Source organism: Colius striatus, chromosome 2, assembly GCF_028858725.1.
Source record: "Colius striatus isolate bColStr4 chromosome 2, bColStr4.1.hap1, whole genome shotgun sequence".
Taxonomy (NCBI): Eukaryota; Metazoa; Chordata; class Aves; order Coliiformes; family Coliidae; genus Colius; species Colius striatus.
In genome coordinates this window covers 116,446,121-116,467,184 of record NC_084760.1, presented here as the reverse complement: position 1 = coordinate 116,467,184, position 21,064 = coordinate 116,446,121, and the positions used below count along the sequence as shown (strand labels likewise).

General features: G+C 37.8%; 1 protein-coding gene across 4 annotated transcripts in view; it reads left to right on the top strand.

Moving 5' to 3' along the window:
- The window catches only part of SLX4IP (SLX4 interacting protein), a 76,318-nt gene that overhangs the window by 45,947 nt on the left and 9,307 nt on the right, over positions 1-21,064 (top strand). For all 4 annotated transcript variants that reach the window (XM_061989238.1, XM_061989241.1, XM_061989240.1 and 1 more), the window contains 2 exons: positions 11,065-11,142; positions 13,718-13,806. In XM_061989238.1, the coding sequence (XP_061845222.1) occupies positions 11,065-11,142; positions 13,718-13,806 (167 nt within the window). The remainder of the gene's footprint in view (positions 1-11,064; positions 11,143-13,717; positions 13,807-21,064) is intronic.

The following is a 21,064-nucleotide window of genomic DNA, read 5'->3' as shown; positions in this document are numbered from 1 at the left end:
AGCAGGTTTCAAAGATTGTCAGAGAATGTTCTGCACTTTCTAGATTGAGGGGTCTACCTTGGTCTTTCTGTTACTGTGCTGAGATTTGCAGAGACTTTAGCAATTGCTGTCTCTGTCTTATGTGGGACACTTGCAGCTGCAACACGAGGTGGGTTGAATGCATTCTCCTTACTTTTCTTCTTCCCTAGTTTTGGCCCTCGTGAAGTTTATGGTGTTGGATAGGAAATTAAATAGTGTATTTGTGTAAGAAAGTGTTTTATATAGCTCGTGTTGTACTGGAAAGCAATAGCATTTGTTTAAAACAACAGGAAAGTTGTTCAATTTGGTTTCTTTTTGTGAAAAGAAAGAATTTGGTGTTGTTTCTCATTTCCATATGATTGTTTTCAGTTTATAAAAAGAAAAAAATATGATAAAAATTACTCCTATATAAATCCTAAAGGTCTTTCTATAGCGTCCAAGTACTACTGCATAGCAACTTTGCTGTTAGTACTTCATTTTATGCAGAGACACATACATTTCTGCAAGTGGAAAGTTTCTTTGGAGTTTTCATGTGATTGGTCAAAAAGTCAATATCCATTAATCATGTGTATTTCCAGAGTGGAATTTTGTCTCTTCTGTCAGTTTATCAAAGCTGCCTCAAAGTTAATAGGCTATTAATCTCTAACAATTAAAAATGAAGCTTAGGATACTAGTTTGATTCAGATGTTGCAAGTTGAGCAAGATGAGCCCCACCTTTAATTTATGGTTCGATATTAAATTGGGAATATCAAAGTAACTCTTCTCTAGGCTAGGGAATGTACAATTACCTTCTGCAAGAGCTCTCAGCATCTGTCACAGGTGGGAATTGTGCAGTTTTGGAATCCACATGGAGTTATTTTGAAAATCTGTCCCTAAGCACCTACTGTTTCTTATTTGGCTGCCTGATTTCTTACTTGTGGTTACGTCTGTTCCTCTTGGAGGTGTTGTGCTCTGTATAGCTTTTTAAACTTTCTGTAGTCACTTGCAAGCTGGAATACAAAGGATAGTATGTCAGTGTACAGCTTCTATGGACCTGTTTAAGCACTAGACACAGCTGGAATTGGTAGCAGATTGGTTTGGAGAGTTTTTTTTATGTGCTCACTGTTTCAGTTGAAATTTTATAAAGGATAAGTTTACCTTGAAATTATCTTCTCCCATCCTTCGTGCATGTGGCAAATAGGATTTCTGTTAGCAGCATTTGATAGATTCTGTGGTCTGCATTTAATGCTCAAATTCCTTGCGTTGGAATGTCTAAAATACCATAGAAAAAATGGTTTGGTCAGTATGATAGACCTGACTTTCCTTAGCTGTCTGACCTTTACAAATATGTGTGTGGGATAACTTGAAGACTGGGCTGCCTGGAATATGCTACAGATAAAGTAGTGAGGGCAGTTCAATGTAATACATGGATTCTGCTGAAGTAAAGCATTTGCAAATAATGTCTCAGTCTGGTTACATCCTTTGTGGTTGGCTGAATTTTTAATGTGTCGTGAATATGCCTTTAGGATTTCATTTTTTCAGCTTGGGTACATACAATAGCATCTATCACTTACTGACCCACTTAGTGGGTTATGTTGTGGAGATGCATACCAGGTCTACCTCTCATGCATTGCCCAAAGAACCACATAATGCTACATTCCTATCCTGGTTGTGCGTGTGCAGCTAATGCTGTGTCTGTGTGCAGTGGGATAAAACCCTGTGAGAATCTGTCTGCCATGGGAGCAGAGATTCTCTGTTTTCAAACCTAAGTAGTCTTGTTGGGCAGTGATAGGAGTGATGAGATTGCTGGTGTGTTTTGGCAGGCTCACCAATATTTCCATCAGCACCATTGTCAGCATCTTAGACTTGAAGGGGGTTTTGTAAAGCTCCATCGGAGTTTGAAAACACCTTAAGTTACTAAAAAATATGAATCCTAAAAAAGCCAAACCAAACCCTACGATGAAAATACAGATAATAAAAGTGGATGAAAAGGGAGATGTGATTTCTAAGGGGAAAAGAAAGATTGTGTCTATTTTTGTAAATAACTAAATTAGAGCTTCATTGCCCTTCTTAAAAAATTAATTCAACTGTCTATTAAATGAGGCAGAAAAAAATGAAACTTTTCTTTTGAGATGAAATGCCAAATTCTTTTTATAAAAAAAGTCAAGCAAGTAGCCTTTATTAAATGTTTCTGGAGAGAGCAATATTGCTTTGCTTACAAGTTAAGCAAGAAAGAATAGAGATTTGAAGTAAAACCAAAAAGAAATACGATTTCCCTAGAAATGTTCAGAAGAATTTGCTTAATTGCAACCAGAAGTTTGACCTGGAAGTGTAACGTTTTGACCTTTTAGCTGTCTGGTTTCCTAAATGTGTTGTTTTGCTCTCTTTAAACTGTGAGAAAATCTGTTTTACACATCTTTAACCCTTGCATTCCCTAAAAATCTCAACGTAAAAATCCCCAAACTATCACCAGTAGTCCAAGAAAAACAAAACTTGTCATTACAAGAAAAAAACCCATTATAGATATGTTTTGAACATTGAAGGCTTTATTGTTTTCATTATATCTAGAAATAATTATCAATGTAATTTCATGGCTAAATATGAATAGGAATTTCTTTTAAACTTTCCATGTTACCATATTACACAATAATACCCTCCTTTGTTCTTAAGTTTCATTATCATATGACAAAAGTAGAGAGAAACTACAGCTTTTTAAATTGCAAACATTTTTGTGGGTTTATTTATATTTGGAAATGTTTTATAAGGCTTTACAGAAATCTGTCCAGATAGAGATGGAGGGCCAATTCCTGAAACAAGTGCTTCATAAGTACTTCAGTGAGAGCAGTTGTGTGCATTTGATTCACCATTGGATGTACTAGATGTTTATTCCACACTGAGTATTTCTATTGACAACAAAGGTACAAGTGACAAACCATAAAACTACACCAGCAAAGCTTTGCAGGGTCTGAGCCTTAATATATTAAAACCATACAGAGTGGATGATAATTTAGTAGTGAATCACTTTTACTTGAAAAGAGGAGGGAAAAGAGCCCAGCACAATCTTGAATATGGGTTGTGAGCATAGTAAGAGAACTTGATGTATCCCATCAACCTCCAACAGGTAAGAGATACTTTAATGCAAAACAAATTACGTTTATTCAGAGAGAAATATCCTACTTGTGACATATTCACCATACACATCCATGGAAAATCAAGTTGTTTAAATGATGAAACTTGCTTTAGAGAAAGTAGGTGTCAGTCTTGTATTTGTTTACAGGGTATCTTATTCTTTTAATTAAGATATTTAGGTTTGGGGTTGGTTTTGTGTGTATGCACGGGGGTTATCAGGTTTGGGCAATGCCTGTCCTTTTCTGTTGTCTTTCCATGGTGCAAGACAGGGTCGTACCTTTTGGTCTTTTGTATAAAAGACCTTAAATTTTATATTTAAAATTCAGAAAGAGGATGTTCTGTGCACTTGTTTTTTGCACTTAGCATCTGTTACTGCAAGGTACTGAGCTGCATAACTCAGGTGATCCCTTATAACACTGCATTCCTGAGTAAGCTAAAATGAACAGTTTGTTACAAACCATTTTGCAGTCAGTCTCCAGCTCCTTGCACCACAATCAGAACCTTCTTCCTTGGTGGAGCTGAGTGACACGGATCAGATGAGGACAATCATAGGTTTTTGGTGGTATCCTCTCAGAGCCTGTGAGAGCAGAAAGAGATTGAGACTCATTTGGAAATAGAACCTTTCAGCAGCTGACTTAATTGTGGGTTATTTGCCAGCATTTCAAAAGAGAAAATGCAGAAAGCTCCATTGTAATGACTTTCCACCTATTCACTATGTTCCAGAATTTCTTTGCTATAAATCTGAAAAGAGTCTGTTGTGTGAAAGGACAAAACCCCATGAACCTTTGGCACAGCTTGCTTTATTCAAACAACAACATGAAGCGCTTGCTGGTTCAAGTCCACACGTGTCTCTTAGAAGTCATTTTCTTTTGAAGTGTTCTCTAGGTCTCTTAGCTTCACTGGGCTATCCTAACAGGAGTCTTCAAAAAAGAAAGACAAAAACATTCATTGCTGCTGTATATCGGCTTTGAAGAAACTGCCTTTTCAGGTTCATGCCATCTTTTAAAAGTTCTGCTGAAGATGCCTACTATTAGCTTTTTTTTCGCTCTTATTGTCCCTTATTATGTCTGCAGTGGCAGTTCATGGGGCTTTTTTCACCACATCCCAAGGTATTGTAGCCATGTGATGCAATATATTCCTGACATTTTTAGTGACCCTTGCCTAGAGACCATATTAATGATAGAAGATGAAATCTTGTCAGCTGTGGGAGCTATAGAGTTAAAGCCCTTTCCTCTCAGGGAAGAAGTTTTGCAGAAGTTATTTCCTATTGCCAGGGGAAAAAAAAGAACAGAGCCTGGAGACCAGTGAGGGGTTTGATTGACTTTATTTGAAAATCTTTCAGCGTCATATTATTGGCACCCACAATTATGGTGTTCTAATGAACAACAAGGGGAACCAGTTGTGTCTGTTACATTCTGAAAGGCTCATTTCCACATTTAGATTGAGTTTTTGTGCTAGAAGAGACTTTGTTTTGTAGAGGTTCCTGACATGTAAAAATACCAAATCCTCCTTTTCAATTATTTCATGGCATCAGCATATTCATGAAGCTCATGGATATCCTCCAGGCAAAAACCACAGAAGCAGGCTGAGAGGACTTTTTTTTTGAGGCATGTGCTTTAAGGGAACTGTATGTATTCTCTAGTGACTTGAAAGTCAAACTTGTCACCATCACAGTGCCTGTGTTTCATTTTAGCTACCTTTTATCACTGTGAGGAACTTGGACATGGTTTCCTTTGGATGCATCTGTTCCTGGCCAGCTTGATGCACAGATGTGGCATCAGAGGGTTTTTGACTAAACTGCTCCTTCATGGCAATGCAGTCACTTTGAAGAGACTTTAGATTCTCCTCTGCTGATGACTTGTCAGACAGCATTTACCACAGGGTTTGTTTTCCAGTTCTCTCTGCCTTTTGGATGGTAGCAATAGATGCCATTCTCAGCCTTTCTTTCAGTTGTCTGGCTCATTCCAGTCGTTAAAGAAGTCCAGGCACGTGACCTTCCAGTTTATATGTCCAAAACAGTGAGAATTCCTAAATAGCTTTGAGTTCACGTGTTAGAGCCCATCACATGTGATTAACAATATGGTCACAAAAGGATGTGATCAAATCTTGTCTCCTATTAGAAAACAGTTGTCTGTGATAATGGTTCACTGACCATCAAATATATTGCTCTACATTTATCTGCTTGAATGCATGAGCAGGTGGTGCTAGCTATTACTGCTTATACATTATGAATGGGTGTTGAGAGACACTATCTTAAGAGCTGTTGTCCAGATCTGGATCAGCCTGCCTTTCCATCTCAAGTGTTAGTGAGGGCAAGATGGTCTTTTTCCTTCAGAGATGATATTTTCTTGGGACCTCCATCAGATGCATTTCTCATCTTACAGCCAGATGGTCTTGTACATGCTTTTCTTTCTTGTTTTTTTTTTTTTTTTCCTCCAGAATACCCATGACAAGCAGATGAAAAAGTACCTTAGTCTGGATCCAGTCTGGCCAGTATAGTTATGATTTTGGAGTGAATTCCACATTTCTCCTGCTAGAGAAGAGCTTTAGCACCTTACTCATGGATTCCATAAAATGACTCAGTCCAGTTTCACTGTTAATGACCCATATTTGGAAGGTTTTAGACAGTGTGCTGTGTCCAGCTATCAATGTTCTGATAGCAGAGAGGGTTCTGCTAAGCATATCTCATTCTCTCTCGATCAACCTGATAAAAAAGTTAACGTGTTTCTTTCAGTCTGGGACTGTGTTCCATGATAGGAGCTAAATCATGCGCCCAGGTCCTTCATGGGACAGATCTGTCAACCTATTTGTGTTGACACTGACCTGTGTTCAGAAGATGTAGCATATAGAAAAACAGCACTAATACTAATAAAATTGTGAAAGAGTAGGGTGAAAATAATCAGTAATCTGTTGTTGTCTAGGCTTGGTTTAAGCTGACTGTAAGGCACTTTGGAAAAAGACAGAGGCAAATTACATCACCGAATTTATTTGCAGGTATGAGTTTACAAGATCAGACCTTGCAGCAATACTCTCTCAATACTGCAACCAAGTCTTTTGATTTTTCAGTTGAATCCTTTATGTATGCAAATTCAGTAGCCTGAATGGATTTTTCTTAGGGATAAAACGTGCTTTCAAAAGTTTATGGGCTTTATTTTACCTTGATCAGTACACTTCTTACCTGTAGACTTGCTGGTGATTATCACATGAAATAGTGAAAATGTTTAGAACTAATTAAAAAGTTCTTTGAACTGAAAGCTGATTGAATGGAAAGAATGGAAGCCACCCTGGGCTGCTGAAGTTGTTCTGAAATCCACTGTTTGGTGTATAAAAAGTTGTAGTAGGTGTTTGTTTTCATTAACTGCAAAGTTGAATTTGTGTGTGTGTGTGTGTGTCTCTGAGATGATACAGAAACTCTGTATTCATTCTGAACATCAGAAAAGGCTTAGGAAATCTCAACAGCTTTTTGTATTTGCTGTCTTGTCCCTGGTTTATCTTAGACTTGGACTTAAATTTACAATGCCAACATTTGGTTTTGAATCTCTTCTAAATTCAAGATCACAACCTACTCTGGAGCACATGCCTATCGCAGAACCACAGCATCTTAAGGGGTGGAAGGGATCTCAAAAGATGATCCAGTCCAACTCCTCTGCCAGAGCAGGACCACCTAGAGTAGGTCACACAGGAACTCATCCAGGTGGGTTTGGAATGTCTCCAGAGAAGGACACTCCACGGTCCATCTGGGCAGCCCCTTCCAGTGCTCCCTCACCTCAACAGGGAAGAAATTCTTCCTTTTGTTTCTTTGTAACCTCATATGTTCCATCTTGTACCCGTTGCCCCTTTTCCTATCATTGACCATCACTGAGAACAGCCTGGCTCCATTCTCCTGACACCCACCCTTTGTGTATTTGTAAGCATTAGTGAGGTCACCCCTCAGTCTCCTTTTGTCCAAGCTGAGGAGCCCCAGCTCCCTCAGCCTTTCAACGTGAACATTTGTTTGGGGAAGGAGAGCTGCATGATTAACAGTAGGTTTAGAATAAAACATTCCCTTTTTTGTTTTGTTTGCAAACAATTGGGAATTTAGATTTGGTGGTGAATAACTTTAAGTGGAGAAAGAGCACTGCTAAAAAGCAATGTAATAATATGTCTGTAGAGCACTTTGAAGATGAAAAGCTCTATGTACTGTAAACACTATTACTAGTATAGATTACTTTGTGTGGAATAATTAATCTAGCATAAGCAAAATGTGTTATTTTTTTGATGTACAATATAATGTTTCAGAAAGTCTAATGCACTCATGTATTTACTTTCACATTGTCACATGAGAAATTCATCCTCTTATTTTGTTTAATATGTGTGTGTCGCAAGGATTTACTTTGTTGTTAGTTTTCCAAACAGAGGCAGCCCTAATGCAGAACAACCTGTTCAGAAATGTGAAACGACTAAGCTGAGGGGAAAAATAGGTGGGATTTTTGTAAAGATGGTAAAAAAATACTGTGCAATGAGAAATAGGTGCCTGTCAGATATGGAAGTGGTTAGGGGGCAGTCGGCTTGTACTGGGGCTTTGGAGAAGACTTGACTGAAATTAGTTATAAAGCCATGCAGGTGCCAGATTGTGTTGGGAAGTGAACACCTGCCAGGCTGCTCCAGATAACTCAGCAGCTCAGAGGCATTTTCCCAGGCTCCCAGATGAACAGTCCGTAATAGCCGTGGGAGAGGGCTTCCCACTGCTCCATGTTGTACCACAGCCTCTTCTTGGCAGCCTTCTGGAAGCACAGTTCAGCTTGGCTGTGACTCTTTTGGAAAACAAGTGTTGCTGGATAGTCTTACAGCAGAGTCAGTTTGTGATACTTCCTCTCAGTGTCATAGGACTGTGAAATACAGCAAGCAGGGCAAATAACCATTCCCTTAAAAAGCAGCACACGCTGGTCTGTATTTCATCTGAAACAGAACTGTAGAACCACGAGAACCACTTTTATTTAGTCTAGCTTTGGGTTTCAGGGTCTATTTATTCTGTTGGGTTTGGGGTTTTTTTGGCTGTTTATTTTTGGAACCTGGATCTTGTGATTTAGGTGCACAGTTTTGAAGTAAGAAAAAGAAAACTCCAAATCACTAAGAGTTTTCTTTCTGCTTCTGTGTTGGTAATCTACAAATGGAGCTTTGTCTATGTTACATGATAAGAAACTGAAGATTAGGCCCATTGGGTTAGCTGAGCTAAAGATATGTGACCCTTCTCTTAACATTACTGTTTGGAAAACACTTTGTAGCTTAAGGTTAAAACATCTGTGGTGTGCTTAAAAGGAGCTAGTGATGGCTCATTTGGTATATATCAGTTGGTCCCTCCTTCCAGATACCATGAGCAGCAGCTTTTGGTCTTTACTGAGTATACTGGCTGTCCTCCCATAATCCATGTTTGCCCAAAGCCAACATGAGTATTTGCTGGTATATAAACAGAGTTGATGGTGGACAAGTCTGGAATTGAGAATAAACTTAGACGCATGCTGAGTAACTGTGTAGAAAGTTTAAAAGGCTGCAAGTTATGTGAGGTTGTCAGATAATAAGGTTTTCTGGTGGGAATTATTGTTCAGTCTCTTATTTCATGAAGCAGAATAGTTAATTCGATAAAATGTTGCTCTTGAAGGAAGCAGAAAGACTATGGACTAGATCAGATGTCACATGCAAGAGGGTTTCAAAACATTTGATTGGTATAGCTGTGTCATACTTTCAAAATATTGGTATCTTGAATGCAATGTGTCTTCATATGTTCTCACAGCAACAAGTAACAGCAAATCATCTGGTCAGGATAAAACTGTTTCCTAGTATTAGTCCCTCTGGGCTGAGCTTATTAGCTCAAGTGCAACTCCCTATGAAGATTCTGTAAGCCTTTCAGTCTTGAGCTGACACTGTAAAAATAGTGTAGAAGTGTCTTGATCTCTTACACTGTTATTTCTGTTGTTAGATTTGGAGGAGGTGTTCTCTTCCAGAGAATGGTAGCTAGCTGAATCGAGGGCGTTTAAGAGGAATTGGAAACTTTGTTCAGGCCATTAGTCAATCAAATATGATTAAACACTTAACCTCTCAGAGAATATCAAGAAAAATAAACATATACGTGGCACTGTTTCAGGAAAGAATTTCAGGAATGAAGTTTCATGCTTTTCCCTGTGAAAAGCTCAAGATTCACACTTTTTCATTTTAAGTTCCTCTCAAGAAAAACACATTTGAACTATCCCCTAGAAACGAAGGTGGAAAGACTCCTTTAATATTCACTTTCTGAAGATTTGTTTGCAAAGCTGTACCTTTAGGAATATTCTTTTTTTCAGTGTTACAGAGCTCCCAGTGGAAGATGATATAATCACACTAACAACTTATTTAGATACAGGGCAAATTCTTTGATTTGACTTACCCTGCTAACAACGTTAAAGATGTGGATGCCAAGCTGAAAATAGCTAAAAGTAATTTTCTTTAATTGTGCTCATAAATATACAGTTCATAAAGCTGGTGGATTACATCCAAAGTTTTCTTCAGCACTCATCGTTTTTAACAATGGCTCAACTTGTCACATCTTGACTTAATCTCTAAAGGGAAGTCAAATTGTAGGTATCTTCCTGAGGGGAAGGAAAAAAGATGTCTGATAAATTTCAAAGGGATTGATTGTGATCAATAACTATGGTTCTTAATGAGAGGTGATGCTGAACAGCACCTGATGGTGAGCTCCAGGAGATCTTGTACAAGTAGGGGAATTATAGACTGTGCAGGTGAAGACATACATTTTGAGGCTTATACTTAGCAACTTATTTAGCAACATATTATTAGCCACGGTTTTGGCACTTGCCTTTAGTAGAGATTGAGACTGGAACAAACAAGCTTTTCTTACTTCTTTTTAAATAGATTAGAGGAACGGTGATAGCGCTTGATTTTCTGATTTTTCTGTGCTAATTGCACCGAGGGTATCTGACTGTCCTAGAAACAACAGTAACTTAGGTCTTGCTAAACCCATCAGAGTTAGGAGAAATACCACTACCTCTCTTTGCACATTCATTTTAGTGAGGTTTACAGAGAGACTGTGGCAGAGGAGCCACAGATGGCAACTTCTTTCAATTTCAGTGTGAGTTGAGTTGTTAAATACCTTCATGCATCAAACCTGAACTTATTTACTTGGGGCCATTTGGGAATTTAAGTAGAAGAAAAAGAAAAGCCAACTTCCTTAGCTGTAGTCTAATAGTCTCTTTACTGTAGGGGGGTTGGACTAGATGATCTCTAAAGGTCCCTTCCAACCCCTACCATTCTACAATAATCCTTTCTGTCCTTTTCTTATGCTCCTGGTGCACAAGGATTTCTGTCATTCTCAGGAATAGGAACTGAGGAAGCCTCTGTGTATGTTACATGTATCTGTTAGGTCAGCCAGGCTAGCTCTGTCTGCTTGTGGGTATTGAGGAGTTTAAATGTATGCATTCCTCACTATATTAAATGGAATTGTAGACCTTTCATGTTTGGTTTGTTTGGGTTGGGTTTTTTTTTGTTATAGCCAGCAATTTTCTGTCAGCTTTGAGTATGTCACCTTTCTCTAGAGGGTAGTTAAGTAAATGGGGATCTAAAGTGATTTTGTAGAGTATATATGCAAACATCGTCATGAATTGCACTCCAGCCTGTTGGACTAGTGACCATGACACTAGGCTGTTAATCAATTAATTGATTTAAATGTATTTCTGAGGTTGGATACCAGAATTTGGTGGTTGGTAATTTCTTTAGCTACTAATGTCTTCAGACTTGGGTCTGAGTAGTTTCTTTTTCAAAAAAGATATTTAAGGTTATGTTTTCTTTTATATAGCTGAGCTGCTGCTGCTTTCTCTCAGTCTGATCTTCACAGGTGTGCAACACTTTGAGACCAGAATGACCAAGACACCCTTACACTTACCATTATTCCTTTGTTTTATGTTACAGCCAACAGTTTTCACATTACTGCCTACTTTGTGAAGAGATGGGTTAACCTCCGCTGTGCCGTAGGGAAACGTTATCGTGGTAAGAAATCATTTTCTTGTAGTGTTACTTAGAGTTCTGCATTTCTGAGGAAAAAAGGGAACACAAACTAATACTTTGTGAGGTTTTTTTTAAACTTAATTTTAAATTTGTATATGCCTTGCCTCAGGGTAATCAGCTAAGCCACACCAAATTCTGTAAGTATGATGAGACTCAGCACTTTACTGAGTCTCTGCAGGGTGAATCAACCAGAGGTTGCAGTAAGAATTGCTTCATTGTTGTCTGAGTGTCTTATGACATCAACTGTACACTACTACAAGTGCATGCAAGAAAAGGCTTTCATTCACGTCAGTGCTGTAAAATCTTTGCATAGTGATGTCATTGGACCAGATCTTCTTTTTTTTCAAGTTTTTTCAAGCCAAGATGCTTGTAAGGAAGTGATATCAATCCTCTCCCACCAACAGCAACAAAAAGGATCTGTAACAATCACTGCCCTTTGTGTTGAGCTTTTGGTATTCAAAACAGCAACATGAATCGATGAGGTGCTCTTAAAATATTGAGTACTTGAATGGATATTTTAAAAGAATGTCTTATTTTTATAGGAATTCATTATATGCATAAATGTCTCATCTCTCTCCAAATGCCAGTTAGTTGTTTTCCAGGTCTATATTGGTAGAAGACATAAGAGTGTTGATTTTAAATCTTTCACCAAACTTGTTCTTCCAGCCTCCAGGAAGAATACTTAGAATAGCAGTATCTGCATTGGTATCTCAGCATTGGTTTCTGTGTATTAAAATTGAACTCTTTTTATCCAGCAATGAATACCTAAAGATACTTTCATTTTGTTAGGCAGCAAGTCAGTTGGTTATAAAATGTAGCAATAAAAATGTCTTACCTGGAATCAGCTTACCCTATTAGGATTGTCAAAAAGAGGGGCTCTGATGGCTGCAATCAAAACTTTGCTTCCACGTGAAGTTCCTAACAAGAAAGGAATTTCATTTTGCTCCCAATAAATAGTAAAATAGGGCCATATCTTTAAAAAAAGAAACAATTTTTCACTAATGTTTCCTTTCTGTAAAGAGTACCCAGTACTTCACAAACTAAAAACTGAGCCTAATAGAAGAATCTTGCATACTTTATTTGGTGATGCTCTCTCAATACCTAAACTAAACTTACCTAATTAGTGAAACTCTACATATCAAATTCAGTCTTTGTAACTGCTGTCCAACTTGTCTTCTGTAGCCTGTTTGGAAGATGTCCATAGACTGCTCCAGTTTGAACACCGTTGTACTAGATCTTTGTTGTGTGGCTTTTCAGATCCTGAGGATACAAGTGGGAAAGAACAGTCTGGCACAGCATGAATGCTTTCTTGGACACAGTCTTTCTAACAGAGTTGATGTTTATGAAATTATATGAAAGGCTTATACTCATTATCAAGTTAGAGTAGCTTAACAAGCTACTGTGCCAAAGAGAGGCCTGTGTATATGCCTTTTCAACCAATGACAATGCAAGGTCACCTGTTTTAACATCCGTATCTTTCACTGTAATGACTCTAGAAAAGTCACTGCTGACATGCACTGAGAGGGGTTTGTCACATAGTTATGGAAATATGCTGTTGGTGAAGAAGCAGTACCTTGTAGAGAGGCAGTCACACAGCTGGATAACCTGATAGTCACTGACAAATTGTGCACATCATGCCTATACCCAGATCGTTGTGGGGAGATGTCCTACCAAAAACCATCTGTGAGGTCAGCCTCATGGGGTTTTTTTCCTGTGTACCTTATCTCTCTCTTGTCCCAGAAAATAGGGTGTTATGGCTTGTTTTTGAAGCATAACAAACCTGTAAAACTAGTAACTCTTTCTAGAAAAGTAAAGCAAACCAAAAACCAAAACAAAAAAAAAAAAGAGCTGAAAAGAATTGTTCAGAAAGAATCTGATATGTAAAGTAGCAAAAGATCCAGCTATACTTTTTTTCATAGCATTGCTAGGTACTGAATAAAGCTCACTCAGGTCTATTCTCATCTGAGAACCCTTCAATTTTTAATCCTTTGTACACAGAAGCTTTGTTGTGTTCATAACAAACCATGTTACCTTGAGTAAAAGATATTATTCAGTAGTAGTTAACCAATTTGTTTAATGGCTTCAAAAATCACTGTAGTTAGAGTTGGAAACACCCTTATGCTGAGTTTTTATGCCAAGTCCTGATTGAATTTGTTGTGCTGTATTACAAACATAATTTACAGCTTTTGTGATGGAAAGACTCACCAGAATAGCACAAAAGACATCATGGTTAAGTAGTTAGTCTGTTGATTCTGTCTGGTAGATTTTTCCAGGGGTGCAGGTGGACTCATTTGCAGCCATGGCCGTCCTCTTGGGAGCTAAACTTACTCTGACTTATTGATTTTTTGGAAATGGCTTAAAAAAGCAAAACGAAAGGAGGGATGGGATGTTTAAAGAGAGTACACGAGAAACTACTGGAGTACATCAAGTGAGTTAGTGTGCCAATTAAAAAAGAAATGATTTTCTTTACTAAAATAACAGATATATATGTTGTTGTTATGTATAGTTTTGAATATTGTTATAATTTCCATAATCTTTTCAATTGTTTTTTATATAGAGTTACGTGTGTTTCCAGACAGATTTATAGTTTGCATCAGTAAACTTGAATCTACTCCGAGTGCTTGGACATGTGAAAATGGTGTGTTGGTATGTACAAAACTGTTGTATGAATTTTCTGATTTATTTTATAGTGTTAAGATGAATGCTTATATATAGGTGTAGTTATTCACATATTGATGATTGTCATTGGAATAAGAACATTGACAGTTGGACCAAAGTATTCAAAAGGACATCCTGAAGGGAATCTGAAGCAGAAGTGGGAATTTTTGGAAGGTCATCATTTTCTGAGACATATAAGGCTGTGTGTTTATACACTTATACCATGTATTTTTAAAGCCAGGTATGATTTTAGCACCCTGATTTAAAGGTATTTTCTTCTTTTACAGTTTGTCTTTGTAACATTTTACTTTCCAAAATTATAGTGGGACAGCTTTTAATATCCATGGGTTTCTTGTGTGTTTTCTTAGTGCTAGTTCTGCAAAACAACTCAAATGGATCAGTGCAAGCACTGCTGGGAAAAAAAATCCCCAAACATTTCTGGAGAAAAAGGCACTGCTGTGTAGTTAAATACCATAAACAATTCTACTTAAATATTTCATCCTGGAGGCTTTATCAGGGTCAAAGGCTTATGAATTTTATGCTGCAGTTAACTGCTGATTGTCTCAGGAGTGCTCACATTGACCCAGCTGGCCTGCTATATGGCACCAGTGTCTTCTGTGCTCACAGTAAGAGTCAGAATGACATGCTGAGGTCTGATGTATATTTTAGTAGTTTATCTTAGCTATATTAAAGTGTACTTGACCCCTGGAAAAAAAAAAAAGCTTTTCTTCTACTCATTCAGGTTACTATTTTTTTAATATCAAACAGGGTAATTTTTGTTAATTATACTAAATGCAGATTTTATTGTCTTGATTCCCAGATTAGTGAGTAGCCTTAAATGTCAAAGTATCAACCCTCTCTCTCAGGAAAAAAATAAAACCTATCTGCTTCAGAAGTATTTTGCTGTCTTGAAAATTACTGCTCTCTTGCTGTTGTCCTAAAACTACTTAAATGCTTTAAGTAGAAAATCCTCTCTCTGCATTTTGATTAAAAAATTGTCTGGTTTGTTTCAACTTGCTGAAGTATCTCTATGAGATACCAAAGTCCTCCATTTGGAATTTTAAATCTTTAAGTAAAACAAAAGATGAGATGTTTTCTTTAGTTACTTTCACTTGATTCTATCTAGTAAGGGGAAGGCAAATGAAAAGTACAGGTTGACTACTTCAAAAATTGATCTTGATCTATGGAAGTTCCTTGTTGTTTAAAGGGGATTTTAAACATTTTTATGTTTCAAAAATAACAACAAATCTCTTAGTGGGATCCTAACCTCATCAGTAATAGTCTTAGGAGTTTGCTTTACTTACAGATGCAATATGTGTGTGTAGAGCTGGCTGGAGTAGTCAGTGTAATATGTTGGTAGGAGAGAGTAAGAGAAAGTTAACCCTAAGCCATCTTGCCTCATTTGAAGAACTAGCAAGATGGGAAGAGATCCTCAGCAAAAGTTTTGGAGGGTCTTTTTAATTCTTACCACTTTAAGTTAAATGCTCTACTCCAGACTGTTTTGTTGATCCAGACTTTCTGCAGCATGTTAGTACCAAATTTATCATATCCTCCAGTTCTTCAGTACTTTGCCAAAGTGAGGGAGTGTTTGATTGCCATTGAGAGGTAATTTCAAGTTTTTGGCACTCCAGAAGTAAAAGCTTAGGGTCTGCAGTTTGTGTGTGTACTTTTCTCTATGCAGTTTAACAGTGAGTATGCTTGAACTCTAAACTAGACTACAAAAGACCACCCAGAAGACCTTTCCGTTGATATACTCCAGTGTATTCTGTCATGGGCTAAAAATGAAGCATATGTTTTGTTTTCCCCTGTATGTTGTTTGGGTTTGAATAATTTCATAATGTTGCATGCAAGGTCTTTTAAACATTGAGTCAGCTCACACCCTTGGTTTTGAGGACCTGTCTGTGTTTTATAAAAGTAGTTTAATGAGTGGAGATGTTGTCATTCCTCAGTGTTGCTGAATGTCACTGCAATTGACTTGGTCATGACTAAAACAATCTTTTTTTTCTTTAAAATAAGAAAAAACAAAAAGGCAAAACCCTGCTTTTGTGCTGGTTTGTGGTTTGGGTCAAGCTTTCATTCCTGAGCTCTGTCAAGACAAGTCAGGCTCAATGCCCTGCTTTCCCCATTACTTGGAACTACTTTTATGTCAGCCTGATACACGTTTCTTTCACTCACTGCAGCGCTCTCTGTTTTCAGCACTTTATTCTTTGCTTTTTCACACTGCCTTTTAGGCTATTCTCTGCATCTCTGAAATGAACTGTGCATCAAGAGTTTCGAGAGATATAGCCAGATATGAAATGAAATTCTTATGCCTTACATCTCAGGAAAGATCATAATTAGATTGCTTTTGAGATATTCACAAGCACGAACTTTAGCATCAATTGCCAAGAGAAGCAATTTGAAGCCTTCTGTGATGCATTTTGTAAGACCAAGGAAAAGGTAGATTAGGCAGTCTCTGTCAAATTAGCTTTAAGCATAAACTAATAAAAGATTTGAGAGTACTTCTGATGTGTAGAGCTGAAAAAAAAATAAGGAAGAAAATCCATCAGTATGTAATTTTCTAGAATCTATTTCGAAACAGGTGTTTCTGTGGTCATATCTAAAAATCAGGCTGCAGGCAATAATAACCACTTTGGAAGAAGGGAAATAGAAATAATGCAGCAAGTTATTGAAGATACATAAGCAAATTAGAAATCTCAAGGAAAAAGAAATATAGAAGAATAGCCTGGCTGGTTAATGCTAAGTTTAAACATAAACCCGTTGTTTCCTGTTTTGCCAAACTATATAATCTTGAATAGTTTTATCTTGAAAAAGAAGACAGTTTTGGGAACATGGCAAAAGAGGAAACCCAGGGAAATGTATAATAGCTCTGGAGAGATTATTCATCTTTGTCAATGACGACATTTTCTTGACGATTATTATGTAGAGAGCTAAAATGGAAAATTGGAAATGGGTTATCTGAAGAAACAGTGGAAATGGAAATGGGTGGAAGGCTTGTTGGAGGCTTGTGAGCATTTGAAAAAGTGCTAACAATGGAGTATTCATTGATAACCACATCAGCTTTATACTAGAATCTATGAGAGGAAGCTGTTTCAGGGAAAGCATGAAGGAGGTTCAGCCAATGATGATATTGAAGTTGAAACTTGAAATTATCGGCATGTGAAATCAGAGAAGTGAGGAGCAGGGGATGGTGTCTCGATTTACAAGATCTCAGGGTTTCCACTGAGCCTTCCTACTTTACAGAGACTATTATACCAAAACAAAGATTATTTTCCAAATGAAGTATTACTCCTAAAAAATGAACCAAGCAAAAAACCCTGTAGCTATACAAGGAGAAGAAAAGTACTAAACATACAAGCAACGCTTCTTAAATGTCCTGCAAAGAGATAAAACCACACTACATCATCTTCTTCATGCATGTCTGTTCCATACCTCAGGTACATAAATAGAACATAAATAGTATCATTTGCTTGGATTTTGATTGTGCTGGGAAGAGGCTCCTGGTTCTTTCATGAAAACACACACACTTAGCTGTAATTAACAGCAAACTTCAAACATGAGAGAATATGCTGCTGGAATAGTGTGTCTATTGGAAGTAGAACGAAAACTTTCAGATAGCAGCAATTTGTAAAGATTATTAGAAGACTTTATGTGGAATTTAGTTATCTTAAATACTTTAAAGACTATTTGATTGTTAAGTGATATCAGATTGGGTAGGAGAAGAAGGAAATGCTGTGAAATACAATTGCACAATTCAGACAGTAAGTTCTAATCTTGGCATGGAGCTGTGTGTATGTGTGTGTCTGTGTATATATCTGGAGATATGTGTGTGTATATACATATGTGTGTATATAAATGTATATAAAATCTCACAGTTAAACTGCTGTAATGGTGGGCTCCTACTGAAAAGGTCAGTCCACATCCCCTCTAGATCCAGCTATATATGCCTTTCCTTTCTGGTTACAATGGACCAAGTGATTCTTCAGTCAAGAATGAATTAGTTCATTGACTCGAATCAGAAGAAAAAAGATTTATTTGTGAAGTTTCTCTGTTTTTTATTGGAGGATTAGTTCTCTGTCATGTCAGTTCACTGACCCAACTCATCCTGTACCCACACAGTTGCCAATTGTGACACAAAAAATGTTGCAGCATCACGCAGCCAGGATTTAGATGAAAAGAGCAAGCCCATCCCTTTAGGTAGCAGCTGATAGCTGGAACATCCAAAACACACATCAGTGTTATAGTTGTTGAAATACTTGTCTTGTTGATGGATTTTTATTTCCTTATCCTTTCTTAAATGTCATAAAAGCTAGTTTGCATGTGTCTTCAGATAAAATGCTTAATTCTTTTCAGTCATCACAGGAAACATAGCTAAAGGAGAACAACTTCATAAAGTTGTGGTTTGGTAACTGTATGAACTGGGCTCATTACTTTTTTGAGAAGGGTAGAGAAGGGAAAACTGCAGACTAACGAACCCTATTAAAATACCACATAGTGGACCAGGTAAAGAACTGCATTTCACTTTGGGGAGTTTTCACTTTGGACACTTCAAACTTCTGTGACTTTTTTTCTACTCATCCTTTGTAATGTGTTCCACCTTATCCAAGACTGGTGGTACTGAAACATGCAGTCCTTCCTTCCTGCTCTTCCCCAGGCATTCTTGTCTCAGTGTCTGTCAGTACTGGCTGTGTGGGGAGCTGGGTTAATTCATTGATCCATCTGAAAACAAGGAGTTTTTTTTTGTTTGGGTTGTTTTTTGTTGTTTGAGTGGTTAGCTTTCAGCTGAATCGCTTCAACCCAACTCTCCTGCATGGCTGCATAAATGCTAGTGTCAGTCCGGAGAGTTGGCAGGACTGTGTGTTGGGTAAGAGTGAAACTTCTCTCTCAATGCTAAAATAGCTTTAAATTAGCTTGAATCATAACACTGTAGAAACTACATCACCAAGTAATGATACTAACATCTTTGCCTTGCTCCTAAAGAAGAAAGCTACAGCGGTTTTACAATATTCCCTTTTGTCCCAGCTGTCTGCGTCTTCCCCTTGGAGATCAGCACTCCTACAGCAGTTTGCCAAAAGGGCCATGTGCCTGCATCTCGCTGCATATCACAGTCTTGTGGATTGCTGCAAACCAAACTTCCCTGCTTTTTAAGCTGGTGCATTGAATTGCGGGTGGGAGCAGCTGGGGCATGTGCGTGTCCTCCCTTCTGCCAACTCTGCAGGGGGGTAGGAACCTCCTGCAAAAGGGGAGGGAGGATACCTGAGAGTGGTAATGCTGTGCATTGCCTCAGTGAGATTTGTCTGAACTTGTCTTAGTTTCTTCTTATAGCTTACCAACGGATTTGTTTTCTGCATGGCAAAAGTCTAATAGCTGTCTGCTGTTTGTTATATTAATGATCCAGAGAAGTGGACAAGTGATGAAATGAAATCTGACACAACTATTTCAATTAGTCAAGACTGGAGAAGGCTATGGAGAATTTCAGAGAAACCTCACAGAGATGGGTAGAGGGGCATTAGGACTAAATGAAAATCATCTGTTGATAAATGCACGGGAATATTACTGAAAAGAGCAATTAGGGTGTTCATGTGTATCACTGAGGGAGTTAACTGCACAATCTCTGGAAAAAGGCCAAGATATTGCTACAAGGAACTGATTTGAAAATCCTTGTCCTGTAGCATTATTTGTCTAAAAATCATATGTGGAATGAAATAAAAAGCATAATACTTCAATGGTCTTAAAGCCAGTAAGTGAGCTGAATGCATCTTCAATAAAAGATTCTGAACCTCTCCTTGTGCAAAACCCAAATGAAGGATAGCAGAAATACAAAAGGTCCTGCAACTGCAGCATAAATGATTAAGCACATAAAATGATTTCCATATGAAACAGTCTTCAGAAAGTAGAGACAAATTGAGTAATCCTTTACTGATTTTGGTAGTTGCTTCTTATATGAGTGCTCCAATTGATTTGAATGTTACTGCTTAGCAGCCTTCACAAGATCTCATTTGTAAAAGCCTTGTGGTTATTTAAGATATTATCATCTGTCATCATCCTTTCACCTCCCTCATTTTCCTCTTCCCTCTCACTCTTGCTGTCACAGCTTATGTTGGTGGTTAATGCAAATTTCAGCAAAGATTCTGGACTTTGCACTGAATGATGTTCTTTCCTCTGTGCAGGCTCTGAGAGGATGGGCACCTCTGACAAAGGTGCAGGGTGGAAGGCTGACAGTGATAAAATTTAAAGCCACAGTGAGCTAAAGGTTTTATTTACCTACTGTGAATCTGCAAGGCTTTGAGGACACTACAACTTAGGTTTAAATTACTTCAGGTTTTGGTAATAATTGTCAGTATTCCTGATGGGCAAAGAATAGTCGATGGATTCTTTTTTAGATTGTTTTAAAGAGCAATCTGTTCCTCAGCCTTCTGAAGAAATCTGATACGACGAATAGGAGTTTCATAACTTGACTGAGCAGTAAGCTGAAATATGTAGTGGTAAAGTTCACAGAAGGATTTTTGAACAATTTGTAATGATTTGAAAGTATTCGGTGGGACAGATCCCCAGTGAGAGCTCAGAAATCTTGGGGGCTTTGTGGGTAGTGGTGTTTGTTTTGGAAACCAAGCTAAAACGTTGACTAAGTTGTTGAACAATAACAGTGTCTCAGGCTGTCAAATTCTACCTGTTTTACCCATTTTGATTCTGTATAACCAGCAAGATCAAGAGTATTAATTATTCTTTCCAAGATCACGTACAGTTGCTAAACACTACTATCACTGTATAAAGAGAACACTTGTTTTCAAAATAAGGGTTATGTCCAGGCTTTTTTTCCGGTAAGAATTGGAGTGTCAAGTGTATGAATCATCTTGTTCTGTACACCATGTACTAGAAGTAGTTTTCTGTCAGATAACTCATGCTGTATCTAGAAGGATGAACACAAAGTTTACTTCAGTATTACTGAGAGGTGTACTGACATCTGTACTGGTTGACCCTCATTTAGATTTGGTAGGCAGATAGAGGATCCTCATGTCAGACTGTTACAAGGATTACAGGAGTGCCTTGTTTTTTCAGATACTCATGGGACAACCAAGTAGTAAATTTCTTTCCCTGTTGTTTGTAAGTTGGGGAAAGGGGTTGAGCTCCACATAAAATTGCTGTCTTGTTATTTTATAAGAAAGTCTTTACAGTATAAAACATGTATCTTGCATGCATGTCCTCTTTCATAACTACTGGAAGCAGGAACCTTAAAATTGATGGC